General features: G+C 59.7%; 1 protein-coding gene across 2 annotated transcripts in view; it reads right to left on the bottom strand.

Moving 5' to 3' along the window:
- Positions 1-6,003: 6,003 nt before the first annotated feature.
- FOXO6 (forkhead box O6) overlaps positions 6,004-19,201 on the bottom strand; it is a 39,987-nt gene continuing 26,789 nt past the window's right edge. For both annotated transcript variants that reach the window (XM_074894441.1, XM_074894442.1), the window contains one exon: positions 6,004-10,934. In XM_074894441.1, coding sequence (XP_074750542.1) covers positions 9,522-10,934 — 1,413 coding nt within the window. In that variant the 3' untranslated portion in view covers positions 6,004-9,521. The remainder of the gene's footprint in view (positions 10,935-19,201) is intronic.

The raw sequence follows: 19,201 nt of genomic DNA, 5'->3' as shown, positions 1-19,201 counted from the left end.
ATATATTCTAGGCTGCCTATGTGGCCAATTTTCTGTATGTTACCATATGGTGCTGCGTATTTAGCAAAAATATAACTTGACTGTTTCTCTTTCCATATGGGGATTCTTTTGCCTTAATTAATAACATTGAGCAAAAACTCTTTCTAAGGTTTCCAAGATTTCTGCAAGGGAATATCTTATGACAGACACATGCTCCTGAAGGCTTTCCTCCTTATTTGTCTATAGCCTTCTGTCCTCATCCTCTTCCGCATGCTCCAAGGGCGTCTGTGGATACATCTGCCCGTGGGATCACGGGGAGGGGGATGCTGCGCCTGAGCTTGGCTCCCGTCCCACCGGCACCCACGGGAGCCCCCGTCCCCTCCCCAGGACCTGACCTTCAGCTCCAGGGATAAAGTAGCAATGTGCCTGTGAGCTGGATCCCTCCAGCTCATCCAGGAGCTTTGAGGAATGGAGTTAACAAAACACGGGGCAATGGGGAGGCCACTGGTGCAGCAGAGACAGTATTCATGGCCACACAGGGACTGCTGGCTTCAAAGCAGTAGAAAGCAGCGCACTTTTGCAGCTCTCCAATTAAGCCTCTCTAGTGCCAGTTATCTCATATAATAGTAAAATATGTCAAAGTATCCTCTCAGGACAAGCCTGCAGCCAACACCAGCCAAATGAAACCAACCCCATCTCTGCCAGTGTGGGATGGGGTGGGAAGGGTCAGAGGCACAGCCCCAGCTGCTGGAGATCCTCCCGCTCTTCCCACCAAAACCTGCAAATGAAGACAAATCTTTTTCTTTGAAGAAAAAGATGGGATGTGTATGGTGTTCCCTGCCCTTCACCACGAGTACCTACTGCAGCCCCAGCAAAGGCTTTTATGAGCAGGATCAAGGCTTTGGGGTCAACGGGAACCAGGACCTCCTTGCCTGGGCTGCCCTGGGCACCCTGCCTCCTCACATCCCAGAGCTCCCCATGTCAGACCATTTATCTCCTGAGGAGGTCACCAGGGACTCTACCAAACCCATCTGCCCCTATTCAGCCCATTCCCCATCCTGCTCCTCCCCAGCACTGCCCACCTTCCCACATCCCTCCCTCCCCTCAGCTCTCCATGGATGCTCAGGGGGTCTACATGTATCTGATGCTCTTTTGGAAGGTCTCCTCGCTGGGATGTTTTGGGCACCCTTTGGAGGACAGGTCTTGGGCAATACTCTCTAAAGAGCATCCCCTTCCCAGTGATATTAATGTCTTCCAGAATGCACAGGCACAGGCCAAGCCAGCCGCCTTCCTCAGCCCTGCTGACTTAATCCAGCTCGCTTTGATGGGTGGGATGGGAAGGAAAGGCTCTCATGGACCATGGGCCTAGTGCAACTTCTCCAAAGGTTCCTTGGTCAGTCAGGGCAGTCCTGTGTGAACTGGACAAATCAGCTCTTGATCTCTCAGCCTTGTTCTGCATCCCCAGAGCTTTCCTCTTTGAGATCTGAGCTGAATTTGAGCCCAGGCCTCTGCCCAGCCCACTGCCATCTGGTATCCCCTTTACCTCCAGCTGATGTCCATCCTAGCTGAGGACCCCCAGAGTGGATCCTTGCAGACTGGGACACGTGGAGAGCTGACAGAGCAGCAGTCACCAGCACTGTGAGCGCAACATTTCTTGCAATGGCTGTGGGTCCTGCCAGCACTTTGCGTGCAGCTGTTCCTGGCTCAGGATGGCGCAGCCACTGCGTGGTCCTGCTCCACCATTTTCTTCCACTCCCCAGAGCAGGACAGAGAGTGGGATATGTACAGAGCAGTCCGTCTTTACAGTCAGATGGAAATAATCCATAGCCTGAGAGTCACACTGGGGAGTGCGTCTGGTCGATGGCTTGTTCATTTGCAGGGTGGCTTTGAGCTCACGGCTGGCCTGGCACACCCACAGACCAGGATGCCAGGGCATCACCAGCACCCTGGCTTCCTAAATCTGCATGGGCTGGTTGCATCCAGGGTATCCATGTACCAGGAACAAAGTACTGGTGGGATCTAGTTCTTTACCCTGATGTGGTGATGCTCATCTTCCCATCTGCTGCAATGAGACCAAGAAAGTAGCAGAAGGGAGGACTTCTGCAGGGAAGAGCAGGACATGAGAACTGACAGGGTGCAGAGAGCTGGAGGTGGAGGCCAGCTCTGGGCAGACCTGGGAGACTGAGATCTCAGGGAGCAGATGGAGTTGAGGACAAGAGCAGGGCTGAGCACAGGCTCAAGGAAGCTGAGAGAGGTGATGTTTGGGCTGAAATGACTGCAGGAGAGGAGCCCGCTCCTTGGGAAGGACGCTGCTGTCACCGGAGCAGGAGCAAGGTTGGGTGGGAAGCCAGCCAGGCTGTGTTTGCACCACATTTCCGACCAGAATGGCCACCGACCCATCCTGTTCGACCTCTTGGCACAACATCAACTCTCACTCTTGCAACAGGCTGCAAGTCATGCTTGCATAAGGGCTGTCAGTGCACCAAGAGCTGTGCGAAGGCTGAGCCTGCCGGGCTCCTGGTAACGGTGGTGGCATTCGGAGATGGCAGTGGGAGAAGGTCAGTGCATGCAGATCAGGCAGAAGCTGTCAGCATGCAGCTCTACTGAGAGTCTGAAAGGAGGACAACCATGGGGAGCAAAAAACAGGCTCTGCTCAGGAGCTGACAGGAGATGCCCGGCATTGGGGGTTTGCAGTCTTCCAGGGAGGAAAACCACCGGCCAGCAGACTTGGCTGAAGCACGTCCTGGGCCGCTGCCATTGAGTTTTAGTTTGGTGCAAAACACAGGGGAATTTCTGGGGCCCTGGGAGAAAAGTGGAGGTTGGCCTAATATTTTAAAAGGGGAAACAGGACGACGTGGGTAATTACAAGTCTGTCAGCCTGACATTGATCCCAGGCAAAATAATGGAACGGCTGATATGGAATGCAATGAATAAAGAATCAGAAAGGGTGATATAATTAATGCCAATCAACAGGGATTTATGGAAAATAGATCCTGTCAAACCAACCTGACGTCTTTCTTCCTGTTGTTTTTTTCTTTTTTCTTTAAAACCAGGATTACAAGTTTCTCTGGCGAGGTATTGGGGTTTGCTGAGGACACGGAGAACAACAACAGATTACCTGGGCGCTGTGTGATGTTTTCTCACAAAAACAGGAAAACCCAAACTACCATGTGAGGTGGTTTAAGATGACATTTAGGAGGTCATGAGCTTGGCTGGCCAAGCATTGAGCACAAACTGCCATGGCAGGGCTCTGCAGGGGATTCCCCAGCCGATCCTGCCACCGATGAGGACGATATGCTGGGCTGTCTGCATCCCAGCAGCGCTCATTGTGAGGAGGGAGGTCCTGCTGGGAAGTCTGTGATGGAGCTGGGAGGGGACACTGGGGATGATTTTCAGAATGGGGAGAGCTGGGCACCAGACTGTCATGGAGAGGACTAATAATACCAATGTAAAGGGTTAACACGAATAAAAGTTATGTTTCCTCTTTCGGTGCTCTCTGGAGTTGCTTCTCCAGGGTCCATGTCTTGTGCTGGATGGTGCAAAATCTGGGCAGGGACCCTGGAGGACACAGCACAGAGTGAGGGCCCTTCTCTTGGTAAAAGCACATCCTGGCTTCATGCCTCTGGTGAGACAGGAGCCTACACGGCACAGACAACACGGAGGAGCAAGAGACTGCGTGGGCCCATTTGCCTCCTGGCCCCACTATCTGGGAAACCTGTATGATCCGTCCATCTCTGTGCTGTGTGCTAAGGGGGTCCCTGTTCCTCCGGGCCCTGTTTGCAGGTGCTGTCTCACAGTGGTAGTTCATGCAGTAGTATTCAAGCCTCCAAACGCTTCCTGGTATCTCTTTTGCTCCAGCTGTGATTGCATCAGACTCAGTTCTGCCTCGAAATGCTGAGTTAAACCTGCTCCAGAGATGAGACCTGCACCCCATGGCTTGCTGTGGTCACCATGGCTTTGCCAGTGCTGTAACCTCTGCAGATGCTGCAGATGCTGCCAGAGGGGATCCTGTGTTACATGGCAGGTTTCCCTACAGAGAGGTGTGAGTGGCTTCATGTCAAGTGCAAATCACTGTGGAAACCCACAGGAAACACCTGGATTCCAGTAGTTTCCCCCAGGTGATACCTTGGTTGTGCCCCTCTGCCCCTGGCCTTTGAGCCCCATGTGATGACTGGGGTGACAGCCCGTTGCAGCTCACCGGCAGCACATTCAGGCTGCTCCCACCTCTTGCCCACTCAGGACACAAATGCTACACCCCATCCCAGACACCCTCTTGTCCCAGGGAGCTCGGCCACCAAAGAGGGGCCCCTCTGCTTCCCTCTGGTCAGGCAGAGGCATCCCCTGCAGCACCCCTCCTCCAGCCCTACAGAGACAGACCCCACGCTCCCCACTCGCTGTGAGTTCGTTGGCTCTGAAGTAGCTCCTGACGCATGACACACACCACAGCAGAGCTGTGCCAGGTCCCCGAGTGCCCCGTGCCAGCACAGGGCAAAAACCAGTGACCTCCCACACCCAGGCAGGCTCACTGCTGGGTCAGGGGCTGAAACCCCCCCTTCTGCTGAGCCACAGCATTTAAATTCTGCACTAATGGAATTCTCTGACAGAAGAGTCTTTAGTAGTTGAAATCCCTCCTCCCCTTCATCGTTTTGTCCAGGACTGACATACAGGGACCAGCTTACAGGGATGTGCCAGGCCTTTGGGAGCACCTCCAAGACACCTCTGCCCTGCCTCACTAATGACTTTTTCTCCAAGTTACCACCAGACCATCCGTGGGCTAGAACTGGGTGTCTCATGGAGACAATGCTGGATCCACAAGAGTGGAAAGATGCTCCACCTGCAACACCAGCAAGTAGAGGTGGCTGAACTGGTGACACTGGGGTGCGTGGCCACAAGTGCAATATGACAGAGGTGTATTGCTCAGACACTGCACATGGTGTGCACAGACTCCTGTGAACAGCCACCAGCAGCCCCTTTCCCCGGGCACCACATGGGCACCATGGAGAGATGGTGGGGATATTCTGAAATAGGTTTTGGAGGCTGCCTCAGTTTCCCCACCACTGTTTTAGCTGTTTATCGAGGGAGAAGTTGAATTCAAGTCCTCCCCAAGTGGCCTGGGATGAGTCCTGCCCTCCCTGCAGAGCCCGAAGAGAAGCCATCCAAAAATCTCCCAGAGGAGAGGCAGGACGAGAAGAGATCGGCTGGCTGCATCGCTGGCGTGAGCAAAGGGGTTTCGGAGGGGACCTGTCCCCTCAACCCCTTCGGTCCTTGACAGCAGGGCAATATTCAGTTTTCTGTGTCTGAGAGCCCCTCAGAGGGGTTTCAGCTTCTCCAGCCTGCTTTGATGAATGCTGGGGAGCCCCTTGGGTGGCCAAGTCCACTTTTCAGGGCTGACTGAGGGGTCTTAGAGCAGACACAATCCCTGAACCTGAGCTCTGAACCACAGAGGTGTTTTCCCAACCCACTCTGCTCCAAGACCCTAAATCATCACCCAAAATAGGAGCCATGGCCTCCAGTCATTTCAGCAATTTTTTCCAGGGTAGGAAATAAATTAACCCACAAGAAGAGGAAGTTTCAGTCCAAACAGCTCCAACACCTGCTGAAAACGGGGCTTTCCAGGCCAGTGGCTGGGAGCTGCACCCAGGGAGCCTCACTGGGAGCAAAGGGGATTGGGGCAGTGGGTGCAGGGCATGAGCACCTCCATGAGCTGGACAATGTCACCCACCACTGCACCGGGCAGCAGTGACACTGAGGCAGGCTGTCAGTCTCAGGAAATATTGGTAAAAGTCAGTAAATATATATATTTATAGACTGCCCAGGATGATGTCCAGAGGTCTGTGTCCAGGTGGGATGGCACAGACACCTCCACAGCTCAACCATCCCCATGCTGGGTGCAAGCTCAGATTCACCAAACATCACATCTTCTCCTTGGTGGCTCTCCCCAGGTCCCCACAGCTTCACTGGTCTGGCACTGTCCCTCCTGTCCCAGCCGAGACATACATAAGCATTGAAGGCAGCAGTCCTGCCTTGTAATATTTAAAACAATTTTATTCATGAAAATATGCTGTACAATGCACTATACACAGTTCTTTACATTGCCACATACACAAACTCTAATAGCACGATCAAGAAAGTTACCATTGCCTACAATAGATGCGTGGTGAGAGATGACGCCTGTCAGAGACCCTCCCCCCCAGTCTGTACAGTTATAAATATGAGGGAAAGGACGGACTGAAAACCGCCGTATGAAGCAAATCGGTGGGGCCCCTTTGGCATCCCCTCGACGCTGGCTCCTCGCTCCGGGCCAGGCTGGGTCTGGGCAGGAGCAGGGCTGGGAGCAGAGGATGCTCCTTGTCCCCAAAGTCTGTCCTGTGGGGCGGGGGGCGCCAGGAGGGAGAGGGGGTGATGGAGCAGGGAGACTGAAGCCGAGCGAGGTGAGACATGAGGTGACCTGTGCTCAGGGAGCTGTTTCCAGAGAGGGAACCCGGAGCCTTGGCCACCACCGGACAGTGAGATAAAGCCGTGGTTTCCCCTTCCCTGCACTCACAGCAGCACCAGCAGTGGGGCGGTGGGAGCCACAGGGGGCACGGCCGCACCGGCCACCCCCAGGACCTGCCTGCGCCACGGGCTCAAAGCACGGCCCCGACACCCCCGTGCCATCACCACCACCCCACCTGGGCACCCCCGGGTCCCTCAGCTTCGCTCCCCTCCACCGCGGTGGGGCCAGCCCGTCTCACCTCCCCCTCCACCCCCCCCCACCCCTTCCCCGGGGTCCCAGCCACTTGGGGGGTTCTCTGTGCCTGCCTCCCGCTGCCCGCCGTCCCTCGCACCGCACGACGACTGTACACACGACGCTTACCAACACGACTCCACCGCACACACGACAACCCCACGGTCACGAACCACAAAGACAGCTTCGCAATGGGACGTTCCCCAGGGGCGGATGCCCGGGGGCACCACTCATCGGGGCAGGGGGAGGTGAGCCGGGGAGAGTGGGGCAGGCGTGGGACAAGGAGGGGGGTTTCTCCTACTGCTGGTGCGGCTTCGCCTCCGCGATGATGGTCAGCCCGTATCTGTGACACCAAAGGGCTTTTTGGGGGTCCCTGCACCTGAGCATCCCATCTGCCGTGCTGGTGTGCTGCTGGATGTGTGCTTGGAGATCGGAGGCCTGGAAGAACCAGGATCCCTTCCCTTTCTCCCATGCTTGGAGGGCAGAGCCCTCCTTTTCTCCCACGGCAGCCCCAGCTGCCCTCCCTGCCTCTCCTCGCTAGCAGTCCTTCACACCCCTGTGCAGAGCTGGGGTGCCGGGTTTAAATAGCCATTTGCAATCGGTTTCCAATGATTTTAAATATGCCTGAAACGAGAGGTGGTGTATAAAACAAATGCGGTAATGATCCTGACCAAAGAATAATCCTTTTTAAAAAAGCATTCAAGAAAGATTATATATAATAGAATATATTAAATTCTGTACATGATCAAATAATGTAAACATAATTAATTAACTTGTAAGAATGTCTTTAAAGACTATGTCCGCTGTGTGCCCAAGGCAAAGGTGAACAGTGGCACATGGGGCTCCTCTGTCACACTTTGCCACAGACACATGGGTCAGGAGAGGAGCAGGGGGTGCCCACCCACGGGTCCCACGCTGCCCTGGCTTTGAGCAGCCATGCTTCCCCCGTGGCTCGGTGGGACCCAGCGCCTGCACCGTGGTAGAGGAGGTGGTGCTGGAGCCAGAAGGGAAGAGCTGGGCTGGGGAAATGTGCTGGTTCCCTGGACTAATCCTTGCTGTAACCCAGGGGTAGGGGGTTTAGAGAGAGCCTGTGGTGCCCAGGAGGAAGACGGGCTGTGCAGAGACCCCGTGGGATGGAGCAGCAGCTCCCACTGCCTCTCCTCCCAGCCCCCCATCTCCTCTGGACCAGCCACTCCAGCTGCCCACCTGCCTGGCTGCCCCTGCTCAAAAACCCAGCAGCGGGGAGCCCTCACCCCAGCTGTGCAGGATGGCAGTGGGACGCTGGCCCACTCCTGCCCCGCAAAGCAGTGGGGCTGGTTTGGGCTCCCGACACACAGCAGGACCACGTGTGAGTCGTGGTCTCCAACCCCATGGAGCGCTGGCCCTCGGTAGATGGGTGCACCAGGGCTGACCCCTCTTGCTGACAGCCCCCCAGACTGGGTCTTCTGGCATCCTGGGGATGGGGAGCGAGCCCGCCGGGACAGGCATGCTGCTGGCTGGGGTCACTCCTGAAACCAGAAGCAACTCCCCAGGAGCCCTCCAGCCCCGGCTGTGAGACCTGTGGCACCTCCCTGAGCTCTGCACACAGGGGAAGCAGCATGGGTCACCCAGACTTGGGGCAGGGTGGACCCCACGCTGCCTCCAGAGGCCTGGCCATCACATCCCTCCCCTCCTCACATGCACACCCCCCCCTTCTCGAGGACGACCCACATCACAGCCCCCCAGCTTCCACCCCATCACCCAACACCCAAAGCCATGGCCAAGCCAAGCTGAGACGTGTGATGGGGCACAGCCATCAGTGTTGCCCATGGCCTCTCTCCTCCTCTCCCTAAGATCAACCCTTTTTTTCCTTCCAATGCAAAAACTCAATGGCAAAAGAGTGCATGAAATCAAATAAATACACCCCCATTCCCCACTCTGTGAGCTCCCCCTGAGCCTCTGGCACGGGAGACCCAGGCCAGCAGCACGTCACTCCCAGCAGGACCACCCCGTGCAGGGCTGTGCACCACGTGCAGGAGCGTGCCCATGCCTGCTCCAGGCAGGGTCCCGCAGCTTTCCCACGAGCAGGCATGACTGTGGCACTCCCATCCACTGGTGGGTGCGTGGGCTGCTGAGATGCTGTTCCCAGGGCTGCAGATTGCGCAGCCTTCCCTCCATCACCAACCCCGCCTTCTCACTGCTTGGCAAGAAAGCCTGCCGGGAGCCATGCAAGGAGACCCGCAGTGGAGGTGACCTGGGCATGCAGGCTTGGCAGAGCTCATATCTCCATCAGGATTTAGGGTGACGAGGCCCCCCTTGCCCTGGGGCAGGGTCCCCACTCTTGACACTTCTACTCAGAGGACTCGTTTCCTGAGGTGGCTCAGAGAAAAGGGAACCTTTCCAGAGAGGGATGCCCACACAGGGTGTCCCATGCCACCAGCCATCACTGCTCCGTCACCCAGCCCAAGGACAAATCAAACTGTCACCGTCACAGTGGGGCACTGGGACCATCTGGAAAGGCTTTCCCTTCCTGTTCCCCCCACCCCCGACCTGCCTGGCTCCGGTTGCCTCTCTCACCCTCCTGCCCTGCGTCCTCTGGAGGATGCTCACGGAAGGACCCAGCAGATTGGGCACACGTGTGGGCTGGGGACTGGGGGCCTTACCCCATCTCAGTATTTGACCCTATGGTTTGTGTTTCATGTTCAACCTCAAGCTCAGACCGATGGCTCTAGCCCATCTTAACAAACAAAGGCAGAAGAGAAAGGAAAAAAAAAAGTTAGTCTCAATGTTCCCCTCGTGGCTTCTCAGTGGTGAGCCCCCCCGCCCTGGGTGGGCGTCACCCGGGCACCCAGCTCTGGTTCGTGGGCTGTGGACCCCCGGGCAGCGCGGGCACGTTGAGCCCGTTCTGCGGCGGGAGAGCTGAGTCGAAGTTGAAGTCCATCTCGTCGCTGTCCATAAAGTCATTCAGGATGATCGACTCCACGTCGCACTCCAGGCTCCCGTTGAACATGTCCAGGTCCAGGTCTGCTGGGAACCTGTCTTGGCCCAACACGGGGGGGTGGACAGCCCCCGGGTAGGGGCCCTGCAGCGAATCCAGCAAGCTCATGTGTGCCCCTTGGTTATTAGCGTAGGAATGCAGATGCCCGTGGTGCGGCATGGCTGTCATGCTGCACGTGTCACTGGGCAAGCTCATAAGGCTGACAGGATTAGCTAAGGCACTGGTGTTGACCGCAGGGTGGTGACCGGCTGGTGACGGGTGGTACAAAGCGTTGCTCTTCATGAGAGAGCCCGAGTGGGACGGGTAAGAGGACAAACCCTGCTCCCCGCTCCCGCAGAGCAGCGGGTTGTGTCTGTGGCCACGGGCCGGCACCATGGGGCTGGCCTGCGGCAGGGGCAGGTCCCCCGGGACCATGCTCTCCTTGTGCGCATAGGAGATGGAGGAGAGCAGGTCCTGCAGCGAGGCGTTCCTGTAGGAGCTGACGGGCGAGAAGGTGGCTTGCTTGTTCTCCTGGATGGTCTGCATGGGCAGGCGGCGCATGAGGCTCATGGCTGGCTGGCTGTAGATAGTCCCGCAGTAGGTGTTGGTGGCAGCCCCCATGGTGGAGCACTTGGAGTTGAAGGTGAAACTGGAGCTCCGCTGCCGCAGGGCGGCTGGGGGGAGCTGCTGCGAAGGGCTCATGGTGTAACCGTCCTGCAGGTCCTCCAGCATGCTCTCCCCGAGGCTCTCGTTCAGGCTGATGGTGCCAGTCAGGTCAGTCAGCCGGGGCAGTTCCACGGAGCAGCGGGCGTTGAGGGAAGGAGACATGGTGCTGGAGGGGCTGGGGTACATCAGTGGAGAGGAGGGGGTACCATCGTCCTCCTCCAGCTCGTCTGGCTCATGGTTGGACATGATGGGCGAGAGGCGCCCGCTCAACGTGCTGGCCGTGGAGTTGGCCCGCGTCCTGAAGTCCGCCCAAGCGTCATACTCGTCGCTAGCATGGGACGCGGGGCTCTCCGACCACTTGGCTTGCTGGGAGGAAGGGCTGTCCTCCCCGCGCTCCTGCGTCACCTGAAGCTGCTTCTTCTTGCTGGCCTTCCCCTTGATGCGCAGGAACTTGCTGTTGTTGTCCATCGAGACCGCCCGCCGGCGGGGCGTCTTCCCCGTCTTGCCGCCCTCGGGGTTCAGCATCCACCAGGAGCTCTTGCCGGTGCCCTCGTTCTGCACGCGGATGAAGCGGGTGTGCAGGGAGAGGTTGTGCCGGATGGAGTTCTGTGGAGACAGCAAGGACAGAGGGGATGGTCAGCAGCGGCTCCAGCATCCCAGGCAGGAGGGGGATGCCTGCAGGGCTGAAGGGGTACACGGGGCACCATGGGGGACCTGGGCTCCATCCCCTGGGACACCATGGCTGTCTGAACCAGAGCAGTCAGGGCTCAGAGGGCTCAGCTGGTGGGTCCATCCCACAGCACTGATGGTCATTTCACCCCCAGGAGCTCACAGGTGGTGGCCCTTTGCTGCATCATTCGGCTCTCTACCGTTAGTGCAATTATTGTCATGACAGGAGTGTGGCGGGGGTCTTTATCACATGTCCCAGGACCTGTGCCAGCCCTGTGCCTGCAGGGCCAGGTCTCAGGGGACTCTTCTTCCCTGGCAGGAGCCTGGGGAGGGACAAAGTGAGGAGGCAACAAAAGCAGGGGCAGAGTCAGGCTCTTCACAATGTCCGTGCAGAGGTCCAGGTCTTCTCCATCCCTCCCAACCCTGGCCACCCACACTCCAAGCAGAGCCCACCGGGATGCTTCCAGCACAGCCTTGCCCATGTGCACCTCTGCAAAGGTCCCAGCCCACTCTCCCCACTGCCAGGCACCCAACCAGCCTCATGGGCAGAGGAACCCCCATTGCCCACACACTGCTGGGCACCAACCCTCTGGAACTGGCTCCAAACCACCTTCCCTGCCCAGCACCCCTTTGCGGTGCGCTCCCCTCCTCCCTCATCACCAGGAAGGGAGAAGCAGGCATTGCGCAGTGTGAATCGGCACCACCGCAGTCCAAAGCAACGTGTCAGCACCAGGTAAGCAAGATCTTGTCCCCAAAATGCCTGTCACCCCCTGTGAGCAGGGACGGGGGCCACAGGCGGAGAGGGCCTGGTTCTCCGCCTGTCTGCAGGCTGGGTCTGGTGGCAGGGACAGGAGGCACCGAGAGGCTCGGGCACCACAGCACAGCGGGGTTTGCAAACTCAGCTACAACCCCCACTGCCCAGACAAGGGCTGCTTGGGGACTGCTTTCTCCCCAGACACTTCTGGCTCCCTGCATCCCCATCCAGCATCTCGAGGGAATTTCCTACTGAGAGAGCAACACTCCGATCTTGGCTTTCTCCTGCCACTGGCTGGAGCGGGGATGCCCTTGCAGAAAGCTGGAGGAGTCAGGGAGCCTGCACCAGGGGCCACGTCCCAACGCAAGCATCCCCAGCTGCCATTGCCCTGTGGGGTGACAGGCTGGGGTGACCCTGGGGAGATGCTTTCAAAGCTCCAGCCAGGGGAAGAGGGGGTGAGAACATCTGCTCTTGCTGCTGAACATCTGCAGCTCATGGGATGCTGCTCCAGCTCCCTGTGCCCCGGTTTCCCCAGGGTCCAGAGGGGAAAGCCAAGACTCAGAGCCCAGGGAAGAACATCAGTCCATGGTGTAGACACCCTTGTTCCAGCATGGCCTGTGGGCCCGGGGCTTGGCAGGCAGCTCCTCCTGCCCCTGCCGAGCTTCAGGAGGCGCAGCGGGATGAGGAGGGGGAAGAAACCAAGGTGCCGCGGAGAAAGTTTGGTGCCGTTGCCGGTGTACAGTGGAATACTAATGAAGAGGCGAGTGAGCTCCAGCCTCATCTATCATATTATGTAATGGCTTACTTCTCTGCACTTCATTTATTTGGAGATTGCTCCCAGGCTGGCTCCTCGCCAGCAGCCACCAAATCCAAGTCTACAGAAATCAATCTCGCGCTGACTGATTAAGCCGTGTTTAGAACTAATTGCTCCTTCGTGTGTGGGGAGAATAAATTACGGGCTTTAATTTCACATCTTTAAAATGCAACTGCAGGTATGGGCTAGCCGTTAACCCCTTCCTGCATGGCCCCATGCACAGCTGGGGAGGGGGCAGGCCATGGCTGGCACGGATCAGGGAACAGGCTGGGACATGTGGTGGTGGCTGCCCATGCCGCTGCTCATCACCTTCAGCTGGAGCAAGCCAAGCCCTGGGCCAGCCTGCCTGACAGGGAGAACTCTCCCCGACCCCCCTAAACACCTCTCCCCTGAGCCACAAGATGACCCAAGCTCCCCTCTGTGTGACTTGAGCCGCAGTGCAAGAGGCAGGGGACAGAGCACGTGGCCATCATGTTTGCAGAGCCAGAGCCACCAGCCAGCTCAGCCCCATGGTGCCACCTTGCACCCACACACATCACCCGGGTGGCTGGGGACACCCAAACAGGTCTCACTGGGGTGATGCCCAGCTGCTGCTGAGCCCCCTCGGAGGACTGGGGACCCCCTATATAGCCCTGCTCCCTCACTGCCAGCGCTCCCTGGGTCTGCTCAGCCCAGGAGGCAGGAGACGCTGCAGCCCTCTGCAGCTGGGACCGAGCTGTCATGCAGAGCACAGAGAGAGAGAAGCCGGTGTTTGGGGGGGGGCTTGGGAAAGCCACAGCTGGACGGGGGTGACATTCAGCACAGTGCTAACCTCCTCCTCTGCTACTGCCTCCCTCCCACTTTGCAGCTCCAGTGCAGGGCACCCAGGCACCCAGCATTGCCCACGGACCCAGGGCCAGGCTGGTGTCGGGCAGGGGACAGGGCTGGTGGGGGGAGGCTGGCGGGGTCAGACTGCCTGAGGGAGAGGAGGGGAGGGGAGGCTGTTGCCTCTTCTGCAGTGGAGCTTCATTAAGAGCCAAAAGACAGCGGCAATTAAGTGTAAGGCGCCTCGAGCCCAGCTCTCTCCTCATTAGCACCCCGACGTGCTCGGCTGGCCGTGGCTCGGGGTGCACGACGCAGGGCAAGCGGGCTGCACGGGGGGTGGGCCAGGAGCTTATTAACGCCACGCAGGCAGGGACCTTCTTCACCCACCACCACGCCCCCCCAGCAGCTCCCAGGCAGCCCCCCCCCAGCACCCAGCATCCCACAGCACCCAGCCCCGGGCTGGCAGGGACCAGCGCGTGATCGCATGGCCCGAAATGTGGGGCTCAGCTCCTGGCCAGCCCCTGGCAGTGCGGTGATGGGCCACGGACATCAGGGCTGGCAAAACCTCCCTGACAGCAGCTGCTTTGGCAGGGGTGTGCACCAGGGTCTGGCAGATTTTGACAGGGTGCAGGGGGAGCAGGCAAAGGCTGGTGCCAGCCCCAGGGTCCCCACGATGCCTCCAACACTGCTCTGCCCCTCTCTGCCCTGCAACCCAAAGCCCTGCACCACTTCTCGCAGCAACCTGAAGCTGGCCATGCCCTGCACCCTTGCTGTGTCTCCCTCCTCATCCCCGTCTGACCCCATGGCACCCGCTCCTTGTCCACACAACTCCAATGGCTCAGGCCCCTCCTCAAAGCAGAGAAACCCTCCCAGCATCCTGTCCCCACACAGCACCACAGCCCTGCGGTACCCAAACGGTGCAGAGCAAGGAGCATCAGTCCCCAGCACACATCCAGACCGTGCCAGGGGATGACATCCACCATTTCAGGCACCAGCCCTCACCCCTGTAGCTCTGCAAAGGGGCAGGGATGCTCTGGGTAGTGGAGGTGAGGGCTGGAGGTGGCACCAGGGCTGCCAGATGTTGCAGGTGGACCCAAGGGAGGATGAGGCTGGAGCCCGTGCCAGCCCCTGGCCACCAGCTGCTGGAGGCTTCGCCAACCTGGAAGACCCCGGTGCCATCCCGGTGCCCATCTGTCGGGGCCTGGCCCAGACAGTCCCTGCTGCAGAGCCTGGCACAGGGATGGGGGGCTGGTGGGAGCTGTGGGCAACCATGGAGCCTTCTCACCCCCCCAAGAGCCCTTCTCCACCGAGCCTCATTGTCAGGGGAACAGCCAGTGTGAAATCGGTCTGATTAGCAATTAGTCCCATTGTAAAAGGATTAGCCGGACCCTATTGTTTGGATGAGTGACTTGACTATCAATTTGCAGCTGGCAGCGATGCTGCTGCTGCTGCTCTGGGAGTTTTGCCCCCCCTCCCCGCCCCCCCCCCCCCGGTGTCCTTTTGACCGGAGTGCCCGGCGCTGCAGGACCCCAGGACAGGCCTTGATGCCAGGCACAAAGGTGCCCTTGGCAGGATACCGATCCCCGTGCCGATCCCCGCTGCCAGCACCCTAGCAGCACATCCCAGGGGTCACTCCTCCAGCCTTGGGGTGCCCATGGGTCTCGGGGTGCTGGACATCCCCCTGCGTGCCCCGAGGAGAGCACAGGGTGGGGAAACAAGTGCAATTCAAGCGAGAGCCGCATTGCACAAGCCCTGGTCCTGGCCAGAGCTGGGGAGAGTAACTGAGGGAGCCCCCCTGACCTGCCCCTGTCCCTGCCACATCCCCTGCACTCCTCTGCTGTCCCCATCACTGTCCCTGGGCTGTCACCCCTCCCTGCTGTCCCCATGTCACCTGTTTTTTTTCTGAGCAAAACCACCAAATTCCAGCCTCCTCCCCGCACATCCTACCCCTCCCAACGGCAGCACAGCCCAGCCGTGCCCGCAGAGACCCCGTGTGCTCCCAGCGAGCCCCAGCCCCACGGCCGGGCTGCATCGGGGTCTGTACGTCTGTCCGGGCTGCTGGTCCATCCAGCTAATGAGCCCGTTACCTGGCGGAGATTCACACGCTGGTTAACAGGAGGAAGCAGCGACAGGGCCGCTAACGAGTGCTCTGCTGGCTGCTCTCCAGCAGCACGAGGATGGCTCCAGGGGTTAATTGATGCTTATTTACTTCTCGCACATAAAAATTGCCAGTGTTGGAGGAAATATTGCAGGGGGCAGAGGCTGCCGACAGCCCCGATGGTGTCTTATCCCCGGGGATGCCATGCAGGGGTGGCAGTGGCATGGGACAGTCACCGATGACACGCCTGAAGACGTATTAACCCAAGAAACAGCACTGCCCACGAGCACCAGCAGCTAAGTGCACGATGGCCATCACTGTGGCCCCTGGGCACCATCCCCTGGGGCTGGGCAGCCCTACCCCCTGCCACTGGCCCTGCCCAAAGCGGCTGGTGGCTCTGCGCAGCCCACCAGCCCTGGCACCAAAGAGCCACATCCTGAGCAGGGCCCGGGCCTGCCCGGCAAGCAGATGGCAGCTGGCACGCCACGGCAGCACGCCCCGCACGCCAGAGCGATGCCAAGCACCCCAGATGCTCGCGACTGGGATGGACACCCCATGCTGGCAGCAGCCAGATCCCCGCGCCTGATGAGACCCCCATCACCTCCCGTGGCTGCTGGCACATCATCCCGCGCCACGGCAGCCCCCTGGTCAACCCAGCACAGGCTCCAGGTGGGGGAAAGCAGCACAGAGGAGAAAGCCATGGTGAGGGCAGCCAGGGGGCTGTAAATCCAGCCGAACCTGTGACAGAATCAGAATCACAGAATCACAGAACTGTCTAGGTTGGAAAAGACCTTGAAGATCATCCAGTCCAACCATCAACCCAACATTAACAGTTCCCAACTCCACCAGATCCCTCCAGCTTTGCACTGGGCTCCCCAAGCACGTCGGGCTCAGGAGGGCTGTGAATCCCCGGCGGCCTCTCTGCTGTGAGCAGCCCCAGTGATCTCCCCACCTCCCTGCTGCGCCCGGGGCTGAGGCAGCACGCACCGGCTTGCCAGGAAGGAGCAGCCCCTGGCGCAGGGCTCGGCAGTTTTGCGCAGCTGCCACGTGCAGGGGATCTCCTCTGCTCCAAAACCGCAGCCTGTGCTCTGCACTGCCCTATAGCACCTTCTGCCACCCCCCTGCGCTGCCCGCTCCTACCCCAGGCAGCCCTCTGCAGTGCCCTGCAGCCACGCAGCTGCCCCACAGCCAGCCCTCTGCACCGCCCCACGCAGGGCCCCAAAACCAGCTCTCTGCAGTGCCCCACAGCACCCCGTGCTGCGCCCCACAGCATCCCACAGATGTATCTCTGCAGCATCTTACAGCAGACCTGCTCCATCAGCTCTCTGCCCTATAGCATCTTACAGCCAGCTCCCCTGCAATGCCCCTTAAACCCCCCCCCCCCCCAGCCCCTCACACTGTCTCAAGCACCTGCAGCCAGCTCGCTGCCCCCCAGCTGGTGTCCTGCCCGTGGGGAGCCGGGGTTGTGTCGTCCCCCCCCTCCTCAGCACATCCTTCCCTGGGGTATCGCTGCTGGAGCTGGGCAGGGGGGACGGCCGGGCTGCCCGAAAGGGCACGGAGGGGGCAGGGGGAGGGCACCCGCCTCCCCGCCGCGGGGGTCTCGCCGGCGGCTGCCGAGCGGAGACGAGTGTATTCGGGTCAGTGCATCGCCTGAGCAGAGCCGATCTGACGTGCTGCTAATTGAACCAAATGCCCATTAGAGGCGTGACAGGCCGTGTCCATCCCAGGCCCGCCGTCGCAGGTGGCTGACATGCAAGGAGCCTGAAGGCTGTTCAGCATGGCCGGGCCAGAGCATCTCCCGCCTCCTCACACATCATGGCCAGCTCGAAGCCCAGACGGCATCTCATTAGGAGCTGCTAATCACCCCCTGGGCGTGCTCGAGGGTGGGGGGAGAGGGGCAGCTGGGGCTTACTGGGCCTGCAGCCTGGCAGGGGTTGGGCAGGGTGGTCCAGCCTTGCCCTGCCCCACAGAGCCGTGATGCCGTGGGGCAAAGGATGGCTCCAGGCAAGCCCCACACTCTGGGGTGTAGGAGTGGAGCTGGGAACTCGCACCATGGGGCCAGGCTGTGCCAGATGCTTGCCCAGCCCCCTGCCCATGCCCCTCTGCCGTTCCCTGGGGCTGGGTGATGGCGTGCCCCAGACCAGCCTCTCCTGAAGGAGAAGGTCTGGGTGGAAACCACCACTGTGACCCCAACCCACTGCCAGGACTCACCAGCCCCATCCCAAGCCTGGCTGTGGCTGCCTGGGCTTCAGGCCAGGTTTCAGGACAGAGACGAGTGCTGTGGCGGCTGGACGGGTCCCCAAGTCAAAGCCCATCCCCTGGCCCCGTGCAGGTCCTGGCCCACCTCTGCCATACACCCCGTGGTCTGCAGTGGGTGTGACCCCCAGCGCAGCCCCCCCAGGAGCAGCCCGGGCTGCACGCCCTGGCACAGCACTCCCCCTCACTGCCCCTGAGCACTTGGCAGCTGAGTTTGTGTTTCACAGTTGGCTCAGTGCCTTCCTTCCCCTCCTGACCACGAGCTCTGCAAGTGATTCCCAAACCCACCGGAGAAGTGACTGACACAGATCAAACCACACACCGCTCCCCATGCCCCCCGGGCAGCCCCCCCTGCCCAGCACTTGCTCCACAGCCCTTGGCCGCGGATGCCCACTGGGGCATCCCCACTCTGCAGCCCCCACGCACCCTGGCTCAGCACGGAGAGCCCCGGGTGGGTGCTTGGCTCAGCCTCTTCTGCATGCTGGGGCTGCACAGAGAGGGGGGAGCCCCTGCACACCTCCCGGCCAGGATGGAACTGGCAGAGGGCAGATCGGCCACATCAGGAGACTCCTATGCCCAGGCTGGAACCGTCCCAGTGGTGGCGGGGGTGCCACCAAAGCAGACATGGCAAGCACGGAGCATCCTCTCCTGGCCCTGATTACCGCTGCTGCCAAACAGCTGGTTGCTACCAAGTTCTGCAATGGGAGTGTTACCGTTGCCATGGCAGCCGGTTTATTTTAGCCAGCTGCCATCACTCCAAGTCCCGTTCAAAACCAGGAGCATCCTCCCTGCCCCAGTGGGTCCTACCTTGTCCCCATCCCCGGACACCTCACTGAGAGCCCTGAGAGCACCCACAGTGCCCATGCCCTGTGGGACTGCCTTTCCCCACTGTCCAGAGGGGACAAACACAGCACCAGCATCTTCCCCATGGCCCACTCTGGCCAGCGGGGCTCACATCAGCTCGGCCACTGGGTCCCAGTGAATTGGCTCAGGGGGCAGGTCCCCCCAGCCCTGGGGGAAGGAGATAGATGTATGGGGACAGCATCAGGACTGGGCTCAGGTGATTTCAGTGCTGGAGGGACGTCTGGATGGTAAATTCAGCTCGCACAGCCTGCTCAAAGACACTCCCCTCTCTGGTTTGCTCCTCCCTTGGCCAAAGCCTTGGGCTTCTCCTGAAGGGGCCAGCACAGCCCCCAAACCTGCCGTGACTTTGCTGGGGTTCTGCATGACACCTCCTCCTCCAGCCATGGAGCTGGTTCAGGACAGGAGGGTCCAGAAGAGCCAGTTCCAGTGTGACTGGAGGGGGAGAGCTCCCTTCACCCCACGGTGTCTGTCCCAAGCCCTGTCCTGCCAGGCAGCTCCAACCATCACCCCGAGGGGACCATACTGCCTTCCCAGCCAGCACCATCCATCCTCGGTGCTACCGGGCTTTGCCAGGGGGACCAGTGGGGCCGCAGGGGCAGAGGCGGAGTTCTGGG

This window comes from Strix uralensis, chromosome 25 (assembly GCF_047716275.1).
Source record: "Strix uralensis isolate ZFMK-TIS-50842 chromosome 25, bStrUra1, whole genome shotgun sequence".
Classification (NCBI taxonomy): domain Eukaryota; kingdom Metazoa; phylum Chordata; class Aves; order Strigiformes; family Strigidae; genus Strix; species Strix uralensis.
The sequence above is the reverse complement of the archived record's forward strand: the minus strand, read 5'-3'. Positions and strand labels throughout refer to the sequence as shown.